Genomic DNA, 22,968 nt, shown 5'->3' with positions numbered 1-22,968 from the left:
TATATATGTGGGTTACTTCTGAGCCCCCAGTAATCAAGGTACTTGAGTCTCTGGGACATGATCTCATCCTTCCTTTGGATCTCCAGGGCATCATGCCCAGAGCTAAGTGCAGGGAAGATGCCCAAGGCCAACTAGATTGAAGTAGAGAACATGGCGGTGGCTGGGCAGCCAGAGGAGCTCAGAGGAGTCCCGCACTGCCGTACTCACTTTGGCTGAATCAAACGGCCTCCTGACCAGCTCCTCACTGGGAAAGGGGGATAATTGTGCCTGCAGTGGTGCCTCTCTCTCCTTAGGGTTTTAACGGTTGGAGATAATGCACATAAAACACACAGCAAGTGCTGCCAATTAGCGGACATTAAACCACGCTGGGCAGTGACCTGGTCAGTCAATTACAGTAGCTAGGTTGGGTTGGGGCTCCCAGCTTCAGCTTCCTTTCAGAGTCGTTGTAGTTGGCAAGAGGTGTGTTCTTGGTGTGAGTGTCCCCTGAGACCCCTAGGTTGTCTTTTTCTGGTATCTTTTTAGTATTTCGTGCAATGCTAAGTTTGCATGCTTTTATTTCAGACCTGCAGATTTCTGAGCTGTCCATCCATTGGGTCTGCACTTCATCCTTTTATGCACCCATCAGACATTGATGCGGCTGGTCCCATGTACAGGCCCCATGCTAAGCCATGCCCTCTGCTCTACAGGTGATCCCACAGGCCCCTGCTAGGGCAACTCCTCAGTCTCAGCAAACCAGAGCCTTGCCCTCCTTAGCTTCCGGTCTCCTGATGCTCCATTTCTTGGCATATGCTGTGATTCTCCTCTCTCAGACGCAAGGATCTTGATGTCTCTTTGCCTCACCAGTATTGTTCCTTTGTCTCCACAAGGGCACTAAGGCCCATGCTAGACCCCCGATCTGGGTGGTGCAGGTTTGAGCCCCACAGCTTGGCTTATGGCTGGGCTGGGGGAGCCAGAAAAGGCAGTGCGTTGAGGGTTTCAGACCCTCCAGCCTGGCCCGGCTCCCCTGGGGCCCACAGAATCTGCCTCCGTGTCCACACATCTCTGCCCTTCCTCCAGTCTCCACACTTGAGGAGTTCTCAGGTTCCCTCGCCTCTTGCAGAGCCTCTCTCCTGCAGGCCGATTCCCTTGCACTGCCAGCCTGATCCTTCCCGGCTGCTAATTGGTTTCTGTGCCTTGATCTGGGCCCTCCATGTCCCTTTACAGTGTAGAACCCTGATTTAACGCAGCAATTCCCAGGCCGGGCCCAGGCTGAGATGCACCCTGGCCTGTTCTGCCTCCCAGGCCAGAGGACCCCAGTACCCCCATTCCCAGCCTTGCCTCTGCTGCCCCGGGGCCCCCACCAGAACTTTCCCCACTCTCCCCAACTCCCCCTCTTTATCTGCAGCTCACAGCATGTATGCCTCCCCCTATCAGCATATCAGGTTAGCATGCCATCTAAAGTGTATATATTACCTAATAAAATCCTTCTTATTTGGGATTATTGCATCAGATTTTAATTTCCTCACTCGAGCAGCAGCATGTCGGCCTGCCAGTCAGTGAAGGGCCGATAGAAGGTGAAAAGAGCGGATAAACTGCACAAATTACTGCCAGCCGATGCCTATCAGCCCTTCGACTGGAATTGACTGGAATTAAGGACTGAGAAATAGGATTTGCTACCTCAGAATCAGCTGTGGCAGCTCTCATCGGAAGTCCCCTTCAGCCCCCACCAGCCTGCTCCCCCCAAGGATGCCTCCTACTCCTGAAGCAAGCTGCACGTTCACCTTTCAAGTCCTTAATCCCGTCATGGAAATGGGGTAGGGAGTGTCCCGGCTGAGCTTGCTGAGCAGGAGGAGGACGTGGGCCCCTGAGGCCAGGAACAGCCCAGCTGGGCTCCTGTGTCCACGGCTTTCCTGACGAGGGCATCTTTGGAAGGGGACAAGCCACAGAGGGAAGAGAAGTCCAGCTTCTCTCAACTGTGTCCCCACTGCCCGCGCCTCAGAGGCTGGGGCTGCCTCTCACACCTCACCCCCTCCTCATCTTGGCACACACACTGCGTGCAGAGCCCTGAGCCCTTGCCTCCTCCAGAGAGCAGAGGGGTCCCCCAGGCACACCCCACACTGCCCTCCATTCCCCAGTCACCTCCGCCTCCCTCCACCCCACCCCCCACTGCACCCTGTGACTCTCAGCAAATCCCTGAGCACTCTGAGCCTCGGTTTGCTCACACATACCCCCATGTGAGGAAAGAGAGAGAGGGGGAACCTTGCTGGGGGCTCCACACAGTGGAACATCGTAGACACTCCACTAGTGCCAGTTCTGCCCTGGAGGCTGCTAGCTGTCCTCACAGTGCACAGAAAGCCGCTTGCCTCTAGGTAGAGATGATTAATATGGGGTGTTGGGGAGTCTGAATTTGCTGAAATTCTTTGGAAAAATCCACGTGGATGTGCATTTTCTGGAAAGAGGCCCCTGAGTTGTCATCAGATGCACACAGCGATTCCAGGCCCAAATAAATAGTAACAATCACGTTTATAGCATTCGCCATGTGCCAGGTGCTCTTCTGAGGGCTTCATGTTTATCGGCTGCTGAGGGGTGGGGATTGTGATTTTTACCCATTTTATAGATGGGGAAAACAAGGCAGAAAGAGGTTATAAGTAACTTACGCAAAGGATTCGAGCGCACGCAGTGTGGCAGCAGAGTCAAACCCTTAACCACCTTGTGGTGCTTTTCTGCTCCTCCCATTACAAACAGCGGGGCCCCTGCAGGCCTGCACACTGTAGCCTCTCTCTGGGAGGCTTCCTGCTCCCTGAAATGTGGGTTCCTGTGCAGGGCAGAAGCCCTTGGCAGGTCGCACCCTGGCGCACACCCCAGCTGGACTGGCTCCCTGGAGAAGCACAGCAGGCAGCGTGCCCTTGGGAGCAGGGTCGGCTCCGGGCCGAGCACAGCCGCACTTCTCCATCCCCCGTCTTTGGAAATAAGTTTCAGTATATTGAAAATATAATCACTGAGCCTCTGAAACAAGAGCTGTGGGCTCCCAGGAGCCCCCATTCCTCCCTGTTAATTCCTTCTCATAACGTTTCCAGTCTTTCTGGCTGCACTTGTATTAAAAGCTCAGGGTTTTATTAAAAGTGGATTTATTTACCCAAAAAAAGATGAAACCCCAAACTTTGCCAGGAGCCTGTCAGAGCTTGCTTCGTAGAAGCTCGGGTATGACTCTTGTAGGAAGAGTCCCCATTGTCCTCCTGTCCTGGAGAACCGACTGGCCTCCACAGAGCCCTGCCCACCCAGGAGGGCTCTGGGCAGCCCCATGCAGGAGCCCAGCATGGGCTCTGAGGACTGAGGGCACTTTTGTCGCCAGGTCTCCTCTGCACAAGCCTGCACCAGCCCCCTCGTGCCTCCCCCTGAGGATCACTGTCCCAGGCCTGGCCTAGCCCTGCCCTGCATGTGTGTCTGGGACATGCAATTGCCCCTGAGTACTGCTTAGTGACTCTCTGGGGTGGTGATCCAGTGGGCCTCAGGCCCAGTTATCCTAGCAGGCCAGGAGAGCACGGAGCAACTGCTGTGAAGGGATACAAGTGCTTGGGGAGGGTGAGGTGGGGGGTGCCCCTGCTGTGTCATGGCAGCGAGACTGGGTGGAGTTAGAGGAGGGGCAGCTTGCCCCACAAGAGCGCAGGGCGTGCGTGTCAGGGAACAAGCCTCTGCACAGGTGAGGGGGGTGGGGGTGCAGCACAGGCTTCAGCCTCCTGCTGATAAACAGTGAGTGGAGGGAAGTGGCCGAGGACACAAGAGCCCTTCATTAGCCATGCAGATGCCAGGGTTGACATTTCCCTAGGGGGTGGGGACAGGCTTATCTTGCTCTCCATCACCCAGGGGAACACTGTGGCCTGGAGCCAGAGCCTCAGGCAGGCATGGTGGGCAGGCATGGCTGGCACTGGCCATGGTGTGATAGGACCTGGGGAACCAAATAAAGGCTGCCCCAGGCAAGGGGCGACTCAGCGAGTGGTGGCGGTGACCTTCCACCCTAAGGTTTAAGGGCTCTGTGAAGGTTTAAACAAACTCTTGTTTGTTCGTTTGTTTATTCAGTCAATCAATCAACCCATCAATTGATATTCGAATGTGCCAGTTGTATGCCAGGATCTCTTCCTAGGACAGTCTTATGCCTCCAAGCACTTGCCTGAGCTCTGCCTTCTGCCCAGAGCACCTTCCTCTTCATGTTCTCTCCCTGGCAAACTCCTACTCATGCTTCATGACCCATGCTGAATGTTGCCATCTGTACGACCGTTCGCCAATTCCTCCAGGTGGACTTCTCCCCTTTTTTGTACGTTTCTCCATGTGAGCCATATGTGTATTCGCACTCCTCATATGTGTATAGCAGCTGTCTGCTCAGATGTTCTTGACTTCATGCGATAGACTGTGCTCCCCAAGAACGCGTTCCCCTGGCTTCCCATATTGTTAGTTCCAGCTCCTGCCCCTTCTCCATCAGTGCTGCAGAGAGAATGAGTAGGGGTGTGAGCAGAGCCATTCCAAGCAGGAATTGCCAGGCACAGCGCTGTGTGGGCCATGGTTCCTAGGGCCATGGCGGCCTCCTGAGTTGCCACCGTCATCCCCCGAGATACCTGCTTTCATGATTTATGCTTTCATCCCTAAAGTAGTTGATCCACCATGTTCTCCTTTATTCAGACCCCAGTGAAAACAAGGTCCCAGGCTTTTTGCTGTTATTCTTACTAAGGTGGAGGGAAAGTGAGGCCAGAGAGGTGCAGCAACCTTCCTAAGGTCACACAGCAACATGATGGGTGGTTGAGCTAGAGACCAGATCTCTTGTCTCTTCGCTGGATGCTCCTCATCTGTTCTTCCGTGGTGGTCCATTTGAACAAGGGATATGGGAAGGGGAAAGGGGAATGATAACATCGGTAAGGTTTGGCCTCCCCGTGGACCCTAGGGTGTTTGCCTGGGAACTGCAGTGTGTGCCCAGGGCAGCTGATGCCTGAGCCCTTGGCATCTACTTCCTGGGTTGCCCTTGCAGCCAGGATCAGCCTGGGGAGGGAAGCTGTGGGTGCCATGATAGCTACAAAGAAAGACAACAGCCAGGGGACCCAAACTCAAGTCCCTCCTCTCTTCTGCCCAGGGCACGACGGTGCGCATCATCACCGCCATAGACCAGGATAAAGGACGTCCCCGGGGCATTGGCTACACCATCGTTTCAGGTAAGACAGAAGGCTGCCCCTCTCTCCTCTCACCCCTCTGTCCTCCACGCAAGGAGAGCCAGTAGGCATCTCAGGCTCTGAGGGCTAAGGAGAGGTCTGCGGGCGTGTGGGACAGGGTAGGAGACCTGACTACAGGGACAGTCCTCGCCAAAGGGCCAGGAAGGTGACCGAGTGAAGGCAGGAGGAACAGGGAGAAGAGGTGCTGGGAAGCCGACAGAGGCTAAGCTGTCTGGGGGCTGCTTGGCGGGCACTGAGGGGTGGGCGCGTGTGCCGCTGTCCAAGGTCTGAGACGGTTGGGCACTTTGGGGCTCTGGGCCTGGGACTTTGGTGACTCCCATCTAACCTCCTCCAGCCCTCTGGGTTTGTCTTTTTCTTTTCGTATTTGATGAAAATGTGGCAGTTCTAGCATCATTTTAGAACAAACGGAGCTGCAACTACAGCTGATTTCATGTTCTTTTCACATTTCCAACCCTTAAGAATTCATGTCGCATCTGGAATGTTGCAGGGGGGAACATCAGCCCCCTTGCGGCCCAGCTGCCTTGGTTGAGCAGAATAGTGACTGACGGCAGAGATGGTTCCGGGTGATGGGATCCCTGACCCACGCCCCACCCAAAGACTGACAAATGGCAGCTCTGTTCAGCTGTCCCAGGGCTGGGTGGTTTTAGAGCAAGGTTGCCTTGAGGATGTGGTGCCAGGCTGCTCGCCCACAGACTCTGGCTCTGCCCACCCCCCATACGTGCCATACACAGCCTCCCTGCCCAACCCACGAGTCAGTGAAGGGTCAGCCTGGTGTATCTGGGCAGGCCAGGTTGATGGCCGAAAGGACATCTGGCCACCAGGCCAGATTCCACCCACTGCCTCTCCCTACCATACCCCCACACCCCCAGAACTAGGAGTGGCATTGTTAGAGTAGCATCCTGCCCCTAAAGCTCAGAGGACAGCAAAGCATAGTGATCAAGAACATGGAGGAGGATGAAGTCTACTGTGCCATGTCATTTTCGTTGGGTCCCTGTCCCTCAATTTTCCTGTACCTCCATAAAATTGGAGCAACAAGAGTACCTACTTCAAGGTGATGTAAGGGTCAGATGATTTAACATATAAAGGGCTTAGTTAACGTATGTAAAGTACCACGTAAGTGTTAGCTGTGGTTATTACTACAGCTAGCAGCTAATGCTACCTTGGGAAGCTAGGGGTTAGCTAGTAGGAGGGAGACACCTCATGTCCTTGGCAATGCAGGAAACCAGGGGTGTCACGGGCTCCCTGGGACCCGCAGCTGCTGACATGACTATTGTTGCACCTCTAAGCCCAGGGAACCCCAGGACCCAGAGCAACTCCCAGCCCAGCACAGGTGGTGACTGGCAGCAGGAACATGGGTTTGGGCCTCTGCACCACCCCCTCCCCCATTTCATCATTCTGGTGTCCAGCACAGGACCTGGTGTAGCGTAAACCCTGATATGTACTTGCAAAATGAATGAATGTCACTCTAGGGGAGTGAGTTTTCAAACTCCAGCATGCCCAAGAATCTCCCGGGGCTCCTACCAAAACTATGAAGTCCTTGGGCCCCATGGAGATTCTCCTTCTGGAGGTCTGGGATGGGCCCAAGAATGGTCCTTTCTCACAGCACCCCAGGCAGCTCAGGTGCAGGCAGTCTTCAGACGGGGATGTGAGGAAGCCAGGCCCAGGAAGGAAACTGTTCTGCAGGAAGGCAGGACCTGCCTGGGAATCGAGGCCCTTTCTAGGTGGGCAGAGCAGAAGGGGAGGCCTGTCTTGGTGCTGATCTTCTTCATGAATTTTGCAAATTGAGACACAGAGCAGGAGCCTCCCAGTGACCAGGGGCTTGTGCTGGAGAACTGAGGGAACACCGGTGAGCCCTGGGTGATGGAGCTGGGGAGCCAGGACAGAGTGGCAGCAGGAAGGGGGTGCTGGGCTGGGCGGGGGTGTGTCTCTTATGTGCTCACAGCCTCCGGGCTGGTTCCAGATGTACCCCAGCCTGGATGGAGGTGGGGAGCAGAGAGCCAGGACTTGGTTCAAGGTCATGCTTAGAATGGGAACTCCTGCAGAGACCCTGTGAGCCCATCCTCCAGGGCGCTGGCCCATTCCAGGTTCATGCTGGGTGCCAGGCTGCCAGTCCAGACCCTTAGGTCCTCTCCAGTCTTCAAAGATGGCTCCAGCCAGACCCACCTCTCTACTCTATCCTTCTGGGGAAGGAGGCTGGAGATCCAAGCTGCTAAGCCTTTGGTGTCTGGGCTGGACTCTGGAGCTTGGAGTCCGGGCACAACTGCCTGCAGCATCTCCAGGGGCAAAATCTCCTGGGACAGGCTCCCAAGTACAAACAACAGGGTGAGAAGGGAGACCCAGGATTTGAAACCACAGGGAAGGGATGTGTGTGGAGGCGAGGGCAGGAGGCAGAAACTTCTGGAAGGCCTGAGGCATTCAGCATAGCTTTATAGGATTCCCATTGCCAGCACAGATGTGTCTTAAGGGCTTTTAGAAAGGATGACAAATGGGTTACCTCTCACATGCCAGCTTTGACTGATTGGTAATGGCTGCCTGCAGAGGATCATGGAACCAAATAGGCTCATGAGTGCAGTATTCAATTGGCAGAGTCTGCTATGGATGTGGCAAGGGATAGGGCCACTGTTTGACAAATATTTGCCATCCTTGCTATGTTACCACTTGAACAACACGTGCAGGGTGGCCTTAGAATTTCCTTTACCTATTTCGTGGGTGTTTGTCAGCACCTCACTTCACCCAAACCCCTGTTGGGTAATGAGCCCCTTGAGCAAAGGACAGCCCTGCTCTTTCTTACCTAGGTAAGAAAGGTAGGTAAGGGTGGCTCAACAGGGCTGCCCCCACCCCCCATTCCTAACCCCTTCTCTGTGGCCCTGGGCTGGCACAGTCTCCCTGAGAGCATCCTCAGCATGAGCCTAAAGCAGGCTGATGGGCAGGAGGGCACTGTCCCCAGGGGAGCAGGGGGACAGCAGGCTGGGATTTGGCCTTGTCTCTACTTCCTTCCACCAGTGTAGACGTGGCTGAAAAGAACATTGTCTGCCAAGGGTCTGTCTCACACACCTGCCTCTCTGGTGACATTTGGTCACAGACCTCTCCTGGGTGGCCTGGCCAGTGCCTGTTTATTGGAAAGCAGGCAGAAGGGATGGTTCATGTCACCCTGAGGGCATCTTCACAGCTGATTGCCCCAAGCTTGCCCTGAGTGCCCGGTAGGGGCCTGCCCCAGCCCTAGCTGCTCAGGAACCATTTTCCTTTGAAAGAAAGAACTAAGGGCTTTGTAGGGGATGGGCAGAGCGAAATGGAGAGTCCTGAGTGTCACTGACATGGGTGACTTGAGTCTCTGGGGCACCCCCAGAAGCCTGGGCTGGTGGTGGCTCTGTCTGCAGTGGGTGAGGCCTGTCTGCCCCACGTGGCTGGAGACAGGCCTGAGCCCACAATGGATCCATGGCCCACAGTTAACCTGCCCAGTCCCCTGAGGCCCTGTCCCCTCCAGGCTGTTTATCAGCCCCGCAGCTGTGGGGATTTATGTCTGCACACCAGTGCTTTCCCCATTACTAATGACCCCTCTGTTTTGCCAAGAACAAAGAGGCCTTCAGCGCTAAGTTATGGCTCCATTGCCATCAATTTGTTCTCAGCCCCTTGTGGCCAAACTGAGACTGAGGAATGACAAGTTCCCATAGAGGACCTGGCATGGGCCCCATCTGCTCCCTCAGCCTGTGCCTGCCCTGCCACCCACAAGTGGCATCATTTTCTTGGGGGCCTGACCAAAACAGAGTTCTGCAGGCTCCCATCCCCAAAGGACTGCCCAGCCTGTGGTCTCAACAGACACCCCCTCTGGCCTCATCCTTCCTCTGCCAGACAGCCACAGTCCTCCTTCAAGGGGCAGCTGCACTCACCCCCGTAACAGAGCACTGAACTTGGAGTCAGAAGTTGTGGGTTCAAGGCCCAGCTGTGCCACCTGCCAGCAATGTATCTGAGCAAGATGTTCGACCTCTCAACCCTGTGGTCCTCGCCCATGGAACCGGGTTAATAATCCACACATGGATGAGACGGTGCTGGAGAGACTCTAAAGGGCCATAAAATATTAAGGATTATGAATTGTCAAGTAACAAGCAGGACCCAGGGGTCCTTGGGACTCATTCCATCCATTTCCTCCTTTATTTGTTTGAGCACCGGGCAGTGGTTGAGAGTACAGGCTCTGGAGCCGCTGTCCATGGTAGTGACCTCTAGCTGTGCCGGCCAATGCATTTGCCCACAAGCCCATGTAGTTACTGGGCACTTGAAGTGCGGCTAGTCTGAATTGAGATGTGCTGTCAATAAAACACATAGGATTTTGAAGACCTAGTGTGCAAAAAAAGGTGATAAAATATCTCACTGGTAATGTTTTATATTGATGACATGTTGAAATGATCATATTTTGGATATACTGGGTGAAATACAACATATTATTAAAATTAATGTTATCTATTTCTTTTTTGTGGCTACTAGAGAATTTAAAATCCCCCATGTGCCTATTTCTGTTGGTGGCTCTGTTTGAGAGTTAGGTGGCCTCGGCTTAGCTTCTGCCACTGACCAGCTGCATAACCTTCTAAGCATCCGTTTTCCAATCTGTAAAATGGAGATAACAGCCCCTGCCTCACAGGCCTGTGGGGGTTTAGTGAGCTGAGCCGAGTCAGCACTCAGAAGAGCACCTGATCTTGTAGCTAAGGCACTGAGCAGCGTGGACTCTTCATTCCCACCCACAGTTGACTGAGGGCCTTCCCTGGGCCAGGAGCTGTGCTAATGTCCTGAGAAGTGGTGGAGACCAGGGCACCAACTTCGCCCTGGGAACCTGCAGTTTGGTCAGGAGACAGACCTATGCAGCGGCAGCTTTAATACCTCGGTGGAGCTCTGTGAAGAGGAGGCACAAGATATGCTGATGTTGACATGCAGTGATGGCTCCCTGGGGGCCCGTTAGACTGTTTTATCTACTTCTGTGTGTGTTCAAAAATATCCATGATAAGAAGGGAGAAAAGATCCTTGGGAGGGGGTGCCTCATCCACTCAACGCAGGGTGGGGAGACTCCATGAGGAGAGATCACAAAAGCCAGGCATTGCAGGAGGAGTAGGAATTTGCCGGAAAGAGGGGCGGACAGGCAGAAAGAACAGTGTGTACAGAGACTCTGCAGTAGGAGAGGAGCCACATTCATGCATCTGCAGTAGCTCAGTATGGCTGGGCAGAGTGCACAGGGGAGGTGGGGTGGGGGCGGGGGTCCGGTGCTGAGGCCGCAGAGGGACGCAGGGCCAGCCATGCAGCATGCGGAGTGCCCGGCTCAGGAGAATGCCAGCCCTGGTCCTGGGAGCAGCAGGGGGCCACCTGGGGGGTCTTGGGAGTGGGGTGCATAGTCAGGATTGCATTTGGGAAGCCCACTGTGGTCAAGGTGGAGCAGACAGGTTGGGGGACAGCAGGTAGGAGCAGGTAGGGAAGAGGTTGGGGTGTCCAGCTGAGAGGCAGTCACAGCCCCGACTGCCCAGCCACAGGCCACATTAGGAGACAGAGGCCAAGGGGGCATGGAGGCCTTAGAGGAGGTGCTGATAGGACAAGGGCTGTGGGTGAGGGCAGAGCTCTGTCCTCTTTTCATGCTGAAAAGGCTTAGTCTCTTCTTGCGGCCCACATCCGTTTCCCCATCTGCTGTCGTCCGCAGCTCAGGACCATCCCCCAGAGTGAGGGGAGGAGAACCCTGTTTATTGGGTGCCTGCCATGCACCAGGCACTGCCTGGACACAAGTTATCCCTCAAAACAGTCTATGAGAGAGACATAGACAAGGAAAGCAAGGCTCAGAGAGTTTACATAGATTGGCCAATAGTCACAGCTACTAAGAGGCAGAGCAGAGATTTGAACCCAAGTCCCTCGGGTTCCAGAACCTCCCAGTTTCCATGACAACCCACTAGTTCTCAAAGTGTGCTCCCCAGAGCAGCAGCAGCAGCATCATCTGGGAATTATTAGAAATGCAAGGTTTTGCATCCCCACTAAACCTAAAGAATCAGAAACTCTGTGGGTGCACCCGGGCAACACTGATGCTGCTGGTCTGGGGACCACACTTTGAGAAGCTCTGGTCTAAAGGAGCGTGTGTTCTCAACGGCGGCAAAATTTTGTACTGAGGAAGATCTTACTCTTTTAATGTATAAGGCAGATTTACATTATATCCATGGTGTTGACATTTCATGTCGGGGGAGGAAAGCAATTACGTAAAAATGTCTAAAGTGGCTCCTGGGGCAAGGGGTTGAGTGGGGTGGGTGATGATGAAGAGAAGGTTGAGAAACCCTCTAGAATCAAGGGTAGGTGAGAAGTATCAGGCCGAAACCCCTCACTTTCAACTTTCAAGGCAGTGGCCTCGCTTCCAGGTCACACTGGGGCACTATGTTAGTGAAGGACAGAGCCTTCCCTTGCTTGTCTCTGAATTTTATTTTAATGCTACCCAAGTGAGGAGGTACACTGAGTGCTTTAAAATATACTGAAATACATGAAAATACACTGATTGCTTTGAAGGGAAGTCTGTGTGTGTGTGTGTGTGTGTGTGTGTGTACGCAGGGAGAATAATGAGATACAGTCAGACTTGCACAACCTCACACCCCCCACATATGCCAATAACTGAATCAGGCCCCTGGCCATGGCCTGGTGGGGGACAGCTATCATAGGAGACCATCGTGTGAAACACTTCAAAGCCCTTGTGATTAAGCTGCTTGGCATTTTCTTCCCCTGAGAAGTAAAAACTCAGGAAAAGCAGAATTGCTTTGGAACTCTGAATCGCACACCACAGCTCCTGGCTTAGGGTAGCACAATGGCTGCCTGGAAGCCCCAAACATCTCAGGGCATCTTGGGGAATGGCTCACCTGGCTGGAGCCAGAGGTCACCAGGAAGGAGTCCAGGGCAGATCAGAGAGGGGTGGTAGGACATTTGCTAGAAGACACAGAAAGCAAAAGAAGTAGGTTATTGAGTGCAGCTGGGGTCAGGGAAGTGAACGTGGGGTCACCAGGAGATTCATCAGTTCTGGGTGGATTGGAGCAGGAAGCACTGGAATGAGGGCGATCTGCTAACAGGCCGTGGCTCTAATCTGTCCTTGCCACAGGGAGGTCTAGGGGTCATTGTGGTGACGTACAGGAACCGAGTCAGCAGGCTCTGGTGATGTACTGAAAATAGATGATGCGGGAAAAGGAGGAGACAAAGAAACTACTAACGTCTGAGTCTAGGTTTCTCGGATCATGGTGGTGGCCTAGGCAGAAAGGGGCATATTCATAGGAAAAGCCTGTTAATATCTGTGAATGCCACCCTAGACCCACATGTACCAAAACACCCCATTCTTCATCCATGGCAGACATCACTAATTGATCCCAGCACAAGGATGGGCCTCCAAGCCTTTCTTACCTGCCCTCTGGCAGCCACTAGCAGTTGAGAAGCATTCTCTCTCAAGCTGGAACAAACCTGCTGTCCAAAGTGCAGGTTTAGCCCATTTGTATCCTGTAGCTCTCTTCTTTCAAGAGTATCTAGGGACAGAGCCTCTAGAGGGTTTTTAATTTAATTATACAAACACGCTGGCCTGTTATTTGCAGTTCTCTCCCGCCATCATGCCGAAACAGCAATAATGCATCACACCAACACTCACTTTCTCCTGATGAGCCACAGGAAAGTCTGCACTTCTTCCTTCCCCCTGATCTTTCGCCCGCTTCTCTGCAGGGTGCGCTTCCTGCCAGCCGGCCTCTCCTGATGCTCTCATGAGCTCGCCTTTGTGATAAACCAGTCTTTATAGCCATGCTCGTGATTCCCTGTTCTTCCTCTCTCCTTTAATGAGGTCCTGTATGCTCTTTGTCAGCAACAGTGGCTTGCCCCTTGCTTCCTTCCCATAAATAACACTGGTGGGTGGACTTTTAAGAGGTTTCACTGAAGCACAGTCTAGGACTCTCCCTTTCTGCGTCTCGTCTTCCCCATACCCTCCCCATGGGCAGGAGTCTGTCTCTGTCCCTTGCTCGGGACATAGAGTGCTGTGGAAACACCCTCAAGGCCTCCCCCTTCTGCTAGACCTGAGTCCACTTCCCCAGCTGGGCAAAGCATGGACTGCACGGGCCCTTTTTATTGGCCCACTCAGCTCAGGGAACCACATCTCTGAGCCAGAGCCATGGCTGAGGCAGCTCTGCGGGGTTGGGGGAGTTCTAGCTCATGGCTGGAGGTTGTTTTGGTGGGCGATTCTGGTTACCCCATGTCAACAGGAACTTGTCTTTTTTGGTTCTTTTCTGCTTTTTCCTCAATCTGTAAGATAACTGCTTTTTATTGACTTTCAAGAGCTTTGAGATCTTTGGAGGAATAAGAAATTAGCCACCATTCAGTTTGCATTCTCTTTCTATTTTAACTTGGTCCACCTCTGGTACACAGAATTGATTTAAACGTAATGCTTGGCTCATGATTAACATTGGTCCATGTGTAGCTCTCTTTTGTTTCATTCTTAGCCTTAATAATATTGTGGATGCCTGTGAAACTCACCAGCTCACCTAGAGCAAGACCATCACCCATGCCTTACCTCGCCTTACCCACACCTTATTCATACCTTACCCACACCTTACCACCTGTGTGTTCCTCCTCTACCCCATTCCCTGCCTCCCATCCCCCAGAACCACATATTTGCATCCTGCATTCTCTTATTCTCTTCCTTTTGGTAAATATCTTATCGCATATATGTGGATGACATATTGCTTGAATTTAGTTGTCTTTGAACTTTATTTTACAAATATCATGTTATACATAGGCTCCTGGGACTCCTATTTTCTCCTCAATAGTATATATCCAAGACTCATCCATGCTGTCAGGTGGGTATTGTTTTTCATGTTTACTATGCATATTACTCCATCATGGGAGAATACAGCAGTTTATTCATCCATTTCCCTGTTGATGGGTTGATTTTTGCTATTACAAACTGTGCTGCTATGAACATCTGTGTATCTCTCTCTGGATGTGTGCAAGAGTTTGCCTTCAGCTACATACATCATCTTTCACTCCCATCATAACCCCCAAATGTGGCTGGCTAGAGCCATTTAACAGATGAGGAAGCTAAGACGCAAAGAGCTCATGAAACATGCTTAGGGCCGCATGGCAAATGAGCGGCAGATCCAGGATTCAAACCTAGACCTTCATGCTTCTAAAACTCACATTTTTTTCTGCTATTGTTTACTATTCTGCCTGAGAAGCCAAGGGATTCATGTCAGCCTGGTGGTCTGTGTGTAGGAGTGGAATATTAAGATTCATTCAATCATTCCTTTATTCATTCATTCATTTGTTCATTCATTCAGCTAGCCAGTGAGTACTTATTGAGTGGCTACTGTGTGCCAAGCTCCATGCTAGACCCTGGGGACCAACTGTGAACTGAAAGCCACCATCACCACCCTCGTAGAGTTCACATGTTAGTGGAGAAAAGGGATCATAAATAAATCAGCAAAGAGAGTGTTTCCCCGCTGTGTTAAATATCAGGAAGAAAATACCAGGGTGAGGAGAGGGTACCTAGGAAGGCATCTAGGAAGGGGATTTAGGAAGGCTGGACCAGGGAAATTTCAGCTGCCTGCATCCACCTTTCCAGGTTATGGGCATGGGAGGAGATCCTTGTAGCTCCCACCTCAGAAAAGGTCTCCAATATCTTCTGGGGGCTTTGAACCTGAGACGAGCCCCTCTAAGCAGCTCAGATTCCCAGCTCCCTTTTTCATCTGACTCCCTGGATGACTGCTTAGCTTTCAAGGCAGCCCCCAGCCGGGGCTAATCTGAAATAAAAGTTTTTATTTATCTAGCTTGATACCTGGTGCAAGGTTAAATCATACAAAAGAAAAAGCAATAAGAGAGAAAGATTAAGCATAAGGTGCTGTCTTAGGCATGCCCTTTTGCAATATGGTTACAAAGATATTAAGCCTGAAGACACCCACAAGTCCACATTGCTATTTCCTTGTCTCTCTGGGCTCAGCTTAGCTGCTGCTGGAGCAGGAAGGATGACAGAACTTGGTGGGGGCCGTAGGAGGGAGACCCCCTGGGGTACCCTGCGGAGAGGGTGAGCAGCCAGATGGAGTTCTAGTTACTCAGCCCATCAGCCACCTCCCACCCCACACAGCTCTGATTCATGGCTTCCCTGGGGAACAAAAACATTGACATCTGCACCTACGTTTCTATCAGCGTGTCCGTGTCATCAGTATTTATTATGTGCCTGCCACAGGCAAGGCACCCTGGGGAGAGAGAGCAGGCAAGAAACCTTCATCACAATCCCTTCCCACAGTCAGCCTGGGCTCAAATCTCAGGTGACCTTGAGCCGGTTGCATCCACCTGTGCCTCAGTTTCTTCATCTGTGAAATGGGAATATTCATAGGGTTATTTTAAGCGTCAGATGAGTTAATACAAGTAAAGCTCTCAAAAGAGTGCCTAACACATAGTAGGCACACTTTATTATTATTATTTATTATTATTATTAGCATTAACAAAATTATAGTCTAGTTGATGACAAACACAAACAAGAAAAACAATGCCTGGATTCCTCAGCCTGTAGGTATTAATGGGGTCTCTAAAAATCCAGATTTCACTGACTCGTGGCCTTCCTCCATGTCTGTATAACCCTAAGACTTCAGCTCTATAAAATCCCCACCAAATATTGCAGAGGCACCTACAGGCTGGGGAGGAGGCGGTTCCCCTGCACTTTCTAACTGCCCTGCCAGCTCTCCTGCCCTTATCCCTCTGGGTGTTCCCTGCACAAAGCCGCTGCAGGTGGGTAACTCACCAGGCCTCTGCTGTAGGCACCCTCTCTAGCCCCTGAAATGGCCCAGCATCTCCTGGGTGCCCATGACCCTGGAGCCAGATGGATTGTCTGCTCATCCCCCTGCTGCAGGCTGCACTTGGGATCTGGGTCCCACAGCTCCACTGCCTGAGCCCTGTGCACTGCGTGCCCCTCCCCACTCACACGCAAACAGCTCCGCCAGCTCCAGTCTGCAGCCCTTCCCTCTATAGGGCCAGGAAAGGCCGTGAGGACACCATGCCACCCTCCTCACCCATTTTTCTTACAGAGCCCATTGTTTAAAGTAATTTTTTTTTGAGACAGTCTCACTCTGTCACTCAGGCTGGAGTGCAGTGGAGTGATCTTGGCTCACTGCAACCTCCGCCTCCAGGGTTCAAGCAATTCTCCTGCCTTAGCCTCCCAAGTAGTTGGGACTACAGGCACCCGCCACCACACCCAGCTAACTTTTGTATTTTTAGTAGAGACAGGGTTTCACCATATTGGCCAGGCTGGTTTTGAATTCCTGACCTTGTGATCCACCCACCTTGGCCTCCGAAAGTGCTGGGATTACAGGCGTGAGCCACCATGCCCAGCCTAAAGCAATTTTTTTAAAAGAAGGAAGGAAAGGAGGAGGAGAAAAGAAAGAAAGAAGAAGAAAAGAAAGCTTTCTTTTAGCCAAAATATCAGCTTACTTAAAGCCGACCCACCCATTCCCCAGACATGTCCAGTACAGACCCTAGGGAGAACCAACTACACAAATAATTCATCATGGGTGCCTGAAGCATGGCATATGTAATACACACTTTAGGAGGTTGGGAAAGGGTTTGTTCTCCCCAGGAAGGGCAGCCCTTGAAGGAGGGTTTGGGGAGATGGTGAGGAAGAAGGGTTGCCACCCGCAGGGTAGGGTGTGAGCACACGCTCACAGGACCTTCCCACAACCCCTGCCCTAACATTCTCCTGCACGTTGGAACTCACATTGGGAAAGGTTTGAATGCCAAACTAGGGAGTAATAATGACATCATATTAATAGCTACCACTTCTTGGATGTGTGGGAACGGATTTAAATGCTTTACCTACGTCAACTCTTTTAATCCTCTCAATAACCCCATGAGACTGTCCTATTACTGTTATCCCCATTTTACAGAGGAGGAAACTGAGGCCCAGTTGCCTAAGATTTCATGGCTGGTAGGTGATAGAACTGGATACTGAACCCAGCAGGCTGGCTGTAAGCCCATTTTTCTCCACTGCTCCCTGCCCTGAGCACTTGAGCGGGCTGCCACAGGCCGAGAATCACTGGGTCTACCTCTGGACTTGGCTAAACTTCCTGTGCTCCTCTGCCACCTCTCTCTCTACCTCTCCGTCAAATGCTCTGAGTCAATTAACTGGCTGCCCCCATTCAAATATTTGACCAATATCCTGGAAACAGAGATTTCAGAGCAGATATTTTCAGACATTCATTGAAGTGAACAAACATTCTGGCACAGAATGAAATTATTGCTCAACATCTCATTCTGTTGGGCTGTGCCCCCATCCCAGCCTTACCCCTCCCCACCACTTGAAGGCATTTCTTTTTGGGTGCAAGGTGGGTGGAATCAGGCTGCTTCTGCTTTCTATCTCACTGCCCCTCCTACCCCCTTTGACTGCCAGTTCGTGAGGATCTCCCCACCCTCACTTGTAGAATCACGTCATTGAAGCACTTTTGAATCCATAAAGGCAGATGCTGAAGGGCACTTCACAACGACGTCCGGCAGACCAAGGATTATTTTAAAGGGGCTTGTGACTAGTTTTTCTTCATAATGACAGTGGTAGTACCAAATGTCAGCAAAAGCAATTTAGTTGAGATTGAAAGGAGCACTTTGCAAATGAGGATTTGAGTCCCTGGGATGCTTTCAGTCCTCTTTAGAAGTCTGTAGGAGCTGGGCCTGGTGGCGAGTGCCTGTAGTCCTAGCTACTCCAGAGGCTGAGATGGGAGAATCACTTGAGCCCAGGGGTTCGAAGCTGCAGTGAACTAAGATGGCCCCACTGCACTCCAGACTCCAGCCCGGGCAACAGAGTGAGACCCTGTCTCTTAAAAAAAAAAAACAAAAAAACACCAGTCTCTAGGGACTGGGGAATTGGCCATTCATGACTCAGCGTGTGGTTGGCAAGGTCTTAATGTGCCAGCTTCCACATGGGTGGTCTTGAGGAGACAGACAAGACTATATAAATGGAAACTGAAAATGTAAAACCAAGCCACCAAGAAGCTTGAGGATTTGCTACAGAGGTAAATGTTTGAGAAATCGCTCCTCCATCACAGCATTTGCTGAGCGGCTGGTGCTGTCAGTAAGTTCCTGGGGGAGATCAGAGGACGCCGAGAGGGCTGAGGGCTGAGGCAGAGGCGAGGATAACAGCTTCACCCGAATGCTGGTTCCCCAACTGTAAGATGATACTCCCAAGGGTTGATTTTAAGTGGTGCACAGATGGGGCGTGAAATAACATTGAATCACACAAAGAGACGGTTATTCCATTCTTGATTCTCTTACAGAATTTCCATTTCTGTCAGTTCTACCCAGGAAAGGGTTCAGTTGGGTGCTCATGTCTTTAGCACCTCTTCAACTGGGCTCATGTCCCCACTGGACACAAGGAGAGCTCCTGGAGCCTTCAGAGGCCAAGCTGATGCAGCTAACCATGGAGGCAAACCACACAGGCTCATCTCCCCATGTTACAGCCACCCTCTACACATGGCTGATGAACTGGTTCTCCATGTGTGATACCCTTAAAGAGTTTTTTTTAAGATGATGTTTAAAAAAATTAAAGAAAACTACTAAACAAATAATAATAGAAGTTTCATACATATATAGCAGAAATTGGGAGGCTGGCATCCACATGACTGAAGATCAGGCAATGCTGATGTAGGAGTCATCTTGACTTGGGCCTTTCCTTGATTGACTTTCCTTCTGAGAGTCACCTCAATGCATGTGAAGGGCTCAGAACAGCTCCTGGCCCAGGGCAGGTGCTCAGGAAATGCCAGCTCTCTGTTGGATGGAATGGCCCTTGGAAATGGGGTGCACTAGCACCCACACGGCAATGTTTTTGGTGCTGCTGCTGGGACTGAGGTGTGGGTTGGTTAGGTGGCAAGGAAAGCATCCCAAGCAGGAGAGGCTGTGATGAGCAAAGGCTTAGAGGGAGGACCAAGGAACATTTAAAGGACAGTGGACAGACGGACCAGACTGCAGAAAGGGAAAGATGAAGATGAACAGACTGACCAGACTGCAGAAAGGGAAAGATGGAAGATGATTTGAAGGGTCTTGGGCCAAGCTAAGGAGTGTGGATTGTTCCTTTCAGGGCATCTGTGTTTACAAGAACCCAAGATCTCTCAGGAGCTCAGGAAAAGGGGCTTGCTGTGAGGCTCAGGGTTCCCATGGACATTCTGAGCTGACCCTCCTCAGCATTGGGTCTCCTGGCTCAGGAACTAGGAACGAAGCTTGGATGTTTTCTCCTTTCCTACAGCATCTGTATTCATTTCCTATAGTTGCCATAATAAAATGCCACTAACTTAGTGGCTTAAAACCACAGAAGTTTATTCTCTTACAGTTCTAGAGGTCAGAAGTCTGAAATGAGGCTTATGGGGTTAAAATCAAGGTGTCAGCAGGGCTGGTTCCTTCTAGAAACTCCAGGAGATTATCCCATCCTTGCCTCTTCCACCTCTTCTGGTGGCTGCCAGCATCCCTTGGCTTGTGACTGCGTTGTTCCGATCCCCTCTTCCCTGGTCCCATTGCCTTCTCCTCTCCTGTAGTCAAATTTCCCCCTGCCTCCCTCTAATGAGGACCCTTGTGATTACATTTAGGGCCCACCCAGACAATCCGTGCTAATCTCCCATTGCAAGATCTTTAACCAGACTACATCTGCAAAGTCCCCTTTGCCATGTAAGTAACATGCAGAGCTTGCAGCGTTTCGGACCTGGGTGCCTTTGATGGCCATTCTTCAGCCCACCACAGCATCCATGCCCTCTCTGAGCATCTGCCTCTTTCCACTGGCTCCCTTACAGTCTCACCAGGGCCATGATGTCTACACTGCCTCTTCTTCGCGCTGCTCTTGAAATGCCCTTTCAGCTGCTGTCCCAGCTGCCAAGCACCTCTACACTCTAGTTATCCCATTCTGAGTTTCCTAGAGGGGTCAGATTGGCCAGCTCACCACTACAGCAGTGTCCACCACAAGCCGTGGGAGCTGGCAGCCTGAGATGCTGTCCCCTAGGCAGCCGGTACAGGAGAGGGTGGTGGGGCCATGCGTGGGGCAGGCCCCAAATACATCTAGTACACTTTCAAAGATAGACAGACTGATGGGACAGAATAGAGCTCTTAGGGACAGAATAGAGCTCTTAGAACCAGACCCAGGTATAAATATGGGAACTTGTTATATGATAAAGGTGGCACCGCAAATCACCGAGGAAAGGATGACTTGTTTAGTAGCTGATGTTGGGAAAACTAGCTCACCACGTGGAAAAAAATAAAGCAAGATCCCTACCATACACCATATACCAAGGTAGACTCCAGATGGATTCAAGACCTAAATGTGAAACGTAAAATATAAAGCTCATAAAAGGAAATGTGGGGGTATATCTTCGTGACCTTGTAGTAGGAAAGGACTTCTCGGCACCCCCGGAGCACATGCCATAGAAGAAAAATTGTTCTACGTCAAAGGAGTTCCAATTCAATCAGAATATATAGACAAAGTTAACAGCAAATGATATATGGGGAAATTTTTGCAACAATTAAAACCAAGGAACTAATAGCTAGCATATATAAGGAATTCCTGCAGATCGAGAGGAAAAAGTTGGAAAATCCAACAGGAAAATAAGCACAGGATATTCATAGAGTGGGAAACCCCAGTGACTGATGGAAACATGTAAAGATGCTGAAACTGACTAAAAATCAGGGGAACACAAATGGTAACGGCAGTGACCAACCTCTTCACACCCCACATTGACACAGGAGCCAAATCTTCCCTGTTTTTGTGCAGCCTGCAAGCTGAGAATGGGTTTTAAATATAACTATTTTTAGGCCTGGTGCAGTGGCTCACACCTGTAATCCCAAAGCTCTGTAAGGCCAAAGAGGTGGATCACTGAGGCCAGGAGTTTAGACCAGCCTGGGCAACGGAGTAAGGCCTCATCTCCATGGGTGTGGTAGCCCATGCCTGCAGTCCTAGCTGCTTGGAAGGTTGGGAGGATTGCTTGACCCCAGGAGTTTGAGGTTACAGTGAGCTATGATCATGCCATTGCACTACAGCCTGGGCGATAGAGTGAAACCTTTTCTCTAAAAAGGATAAAAGAAAAAAAGATAAGTATTTTTGCCATTGATCTGAGGGTAGTAAACATGATCTGTGAACTCCAGTTAAGCAAAATGTTATCCCCCGCCACAAAAATTCCATTCTTCTCATTAGCAGGACTGTAGTATAAAAAATTGTGCTCAATTATTATTATATTTTGAATTCCTCAAAAATGTTTGTGGAAATTTGTTTTCTTTCTTCCTTTCTTTCTTCCTTCCTTCCTCTTTCTTTCTTTCTCTCTCTCTCTCTCTCTCTGTCTCTCTTTCTTTTTGACAGAGTTTCCCTCTTGTTGCCCAGGCTGGAGTGCAATGGCACAATCTTGGCTCACCACAAACTCCGCCTCCCGAGTTCAAGCAATTCTCCTGCCTCAGCCTCCCGAGTAGCTGGGATTATGGGCATGCACCACCACACCTGGCTAATTTTTGTATTTTTTTAGTAGAGATGGGGTTTCTCCATGTTGGTCTCCCAACATGTTGAACTCCCGACCTCAGGTCTCTGCCCGCCTTGGCCTCCCAAAGTGTTGGGATTACAGGCATGAGCCACCGCACCCAGCCTGCTTTCTTTCTAGTATCATCATAATGTCCTTGATTTGGCCTCTTGACCTGCAAAGTTTGAAATATTCACTATAGCCCTTTGAAAGAAAGTTTGCTGACCCCCACACACTCTGCATCAGTTAGAAGCCACATGCTATCAGGTTGAACCATATAAAATCCCCATTTTTGTAATGACAAAATGATTTAATGTCAGCAATTTGTTATGGTTCAAATTCATAGACATATATATACAGCAAAATAGATTAATATTTAATTTACCCACAGGGCAAAATTACTGACAGGATGTGCCATGAGAAAGGGCTCTGGCATTAATATACTGAGATATCAGCCAAGGGCTTGGGATCACATAGGTCCAAGTTTAAATCCTGGCTCTGAGTTCAGCTGCCTGTGGGGCCTTGACAAATCAGTTCTGTAAATAGAGTTCAAAATACCTACTTCGATGAGGCATTGCACAGCACAGTGCCTGGCATATAGTAAGTGCAGGGTAAATTACTATCGATCACGAGTTCATTGACATCACCTAGGGAAAATGGCTGCCTTTCATTGTACCATCTTGAAAGAAGGCTGCTAGGGAAAAGCAGGGAGGAGCCTCTGCCATCCTATTTCTCTAATTAGTCTGCCTGTTCCCCTCTTTTCCATCTTATCGATCTTTCTATATCCCTCCCCTCCTTAAAAACTTATCTTCACACTCACCTCCCCCAGGAAGCTTTCCCTGACCACCCGCTTGCATCATCTACTTAACTGACAGTAGCAGGTTTGTCGCCCCCATTCTATTTCCAATGCGGAGGTTCATGCTTACTCCACCATCCTTGGACCCTGTGCCCAGGACAGTGTCACCTCTGGCATGGTCACCTGGTTGGCCTGGGGTTCACAAGTATTTGTCTCTTTGACATTCTTTCCCTTCCCCCCATGGTACCCACTGAATCCCTGGGAATCTGCAGGTCCCAAACACATGGCCCTCACAACCCAGAAAGGAGCCATCCTTTCCCGAGGGGCATCCCAAGCACCTGCAGGGGCCTTCCCCTGTCATCCGCCGAGGCAACGCTCTGCGGGAGGCATTGCCTCCCACTGTACCCTGAGAACACAGAGGCCCAGCCTTGATGTGGCCTGCCTGGGACTGCCCAGGTTGTGCGTGGCACTGCCAGCAATTGGC

General features: G+C 51.0%; 1 protein-coding gene across 1 annotated transcript in view; it reads left to right on the top strand.

Annotated features, from left to right (window-relative positions):
• CDH23 (cadherin related 23) overlaps window positions 1–22,968 on the top strand; it is a 419,032-nt gene that overhangs the window by 175,869 nt on the left and 220,195 nt on the right. Inside the window, exon 9 of the mRNA XM_063709996.1 lies at window positions 5,099–5,177. Within this exon, the coding sequence (XP_063566066.1) occupies window positions 5,099–5,177 (79 nt within the window). The remainder of the gene's footprint in view (window positions 1–5,098; window positions 5,178–22,968) is intronic.

The sequence above is a fragment of the Gorilla gorilla genome, chromosome 8 (genome assembly GCF_029281585.2).
Source record: "Gorilla gorilla gorilla isolate KB3781 chromosome 8, NHGRI_mGorGor1-v2.1_pri, whole genome shotgun sequence".
Classification (NCBI taxonomy): domain Eukaryota; kingdom Metazoa; phylum Chordata; class Mammalia; order Primates; family Hominidae; genus Gorilla; species Gorilla gorilla.
Note: the sequence above shows the minus strand (reverse complement) of the source record. Positions and strands in the feature narration are given on the sequence as shown.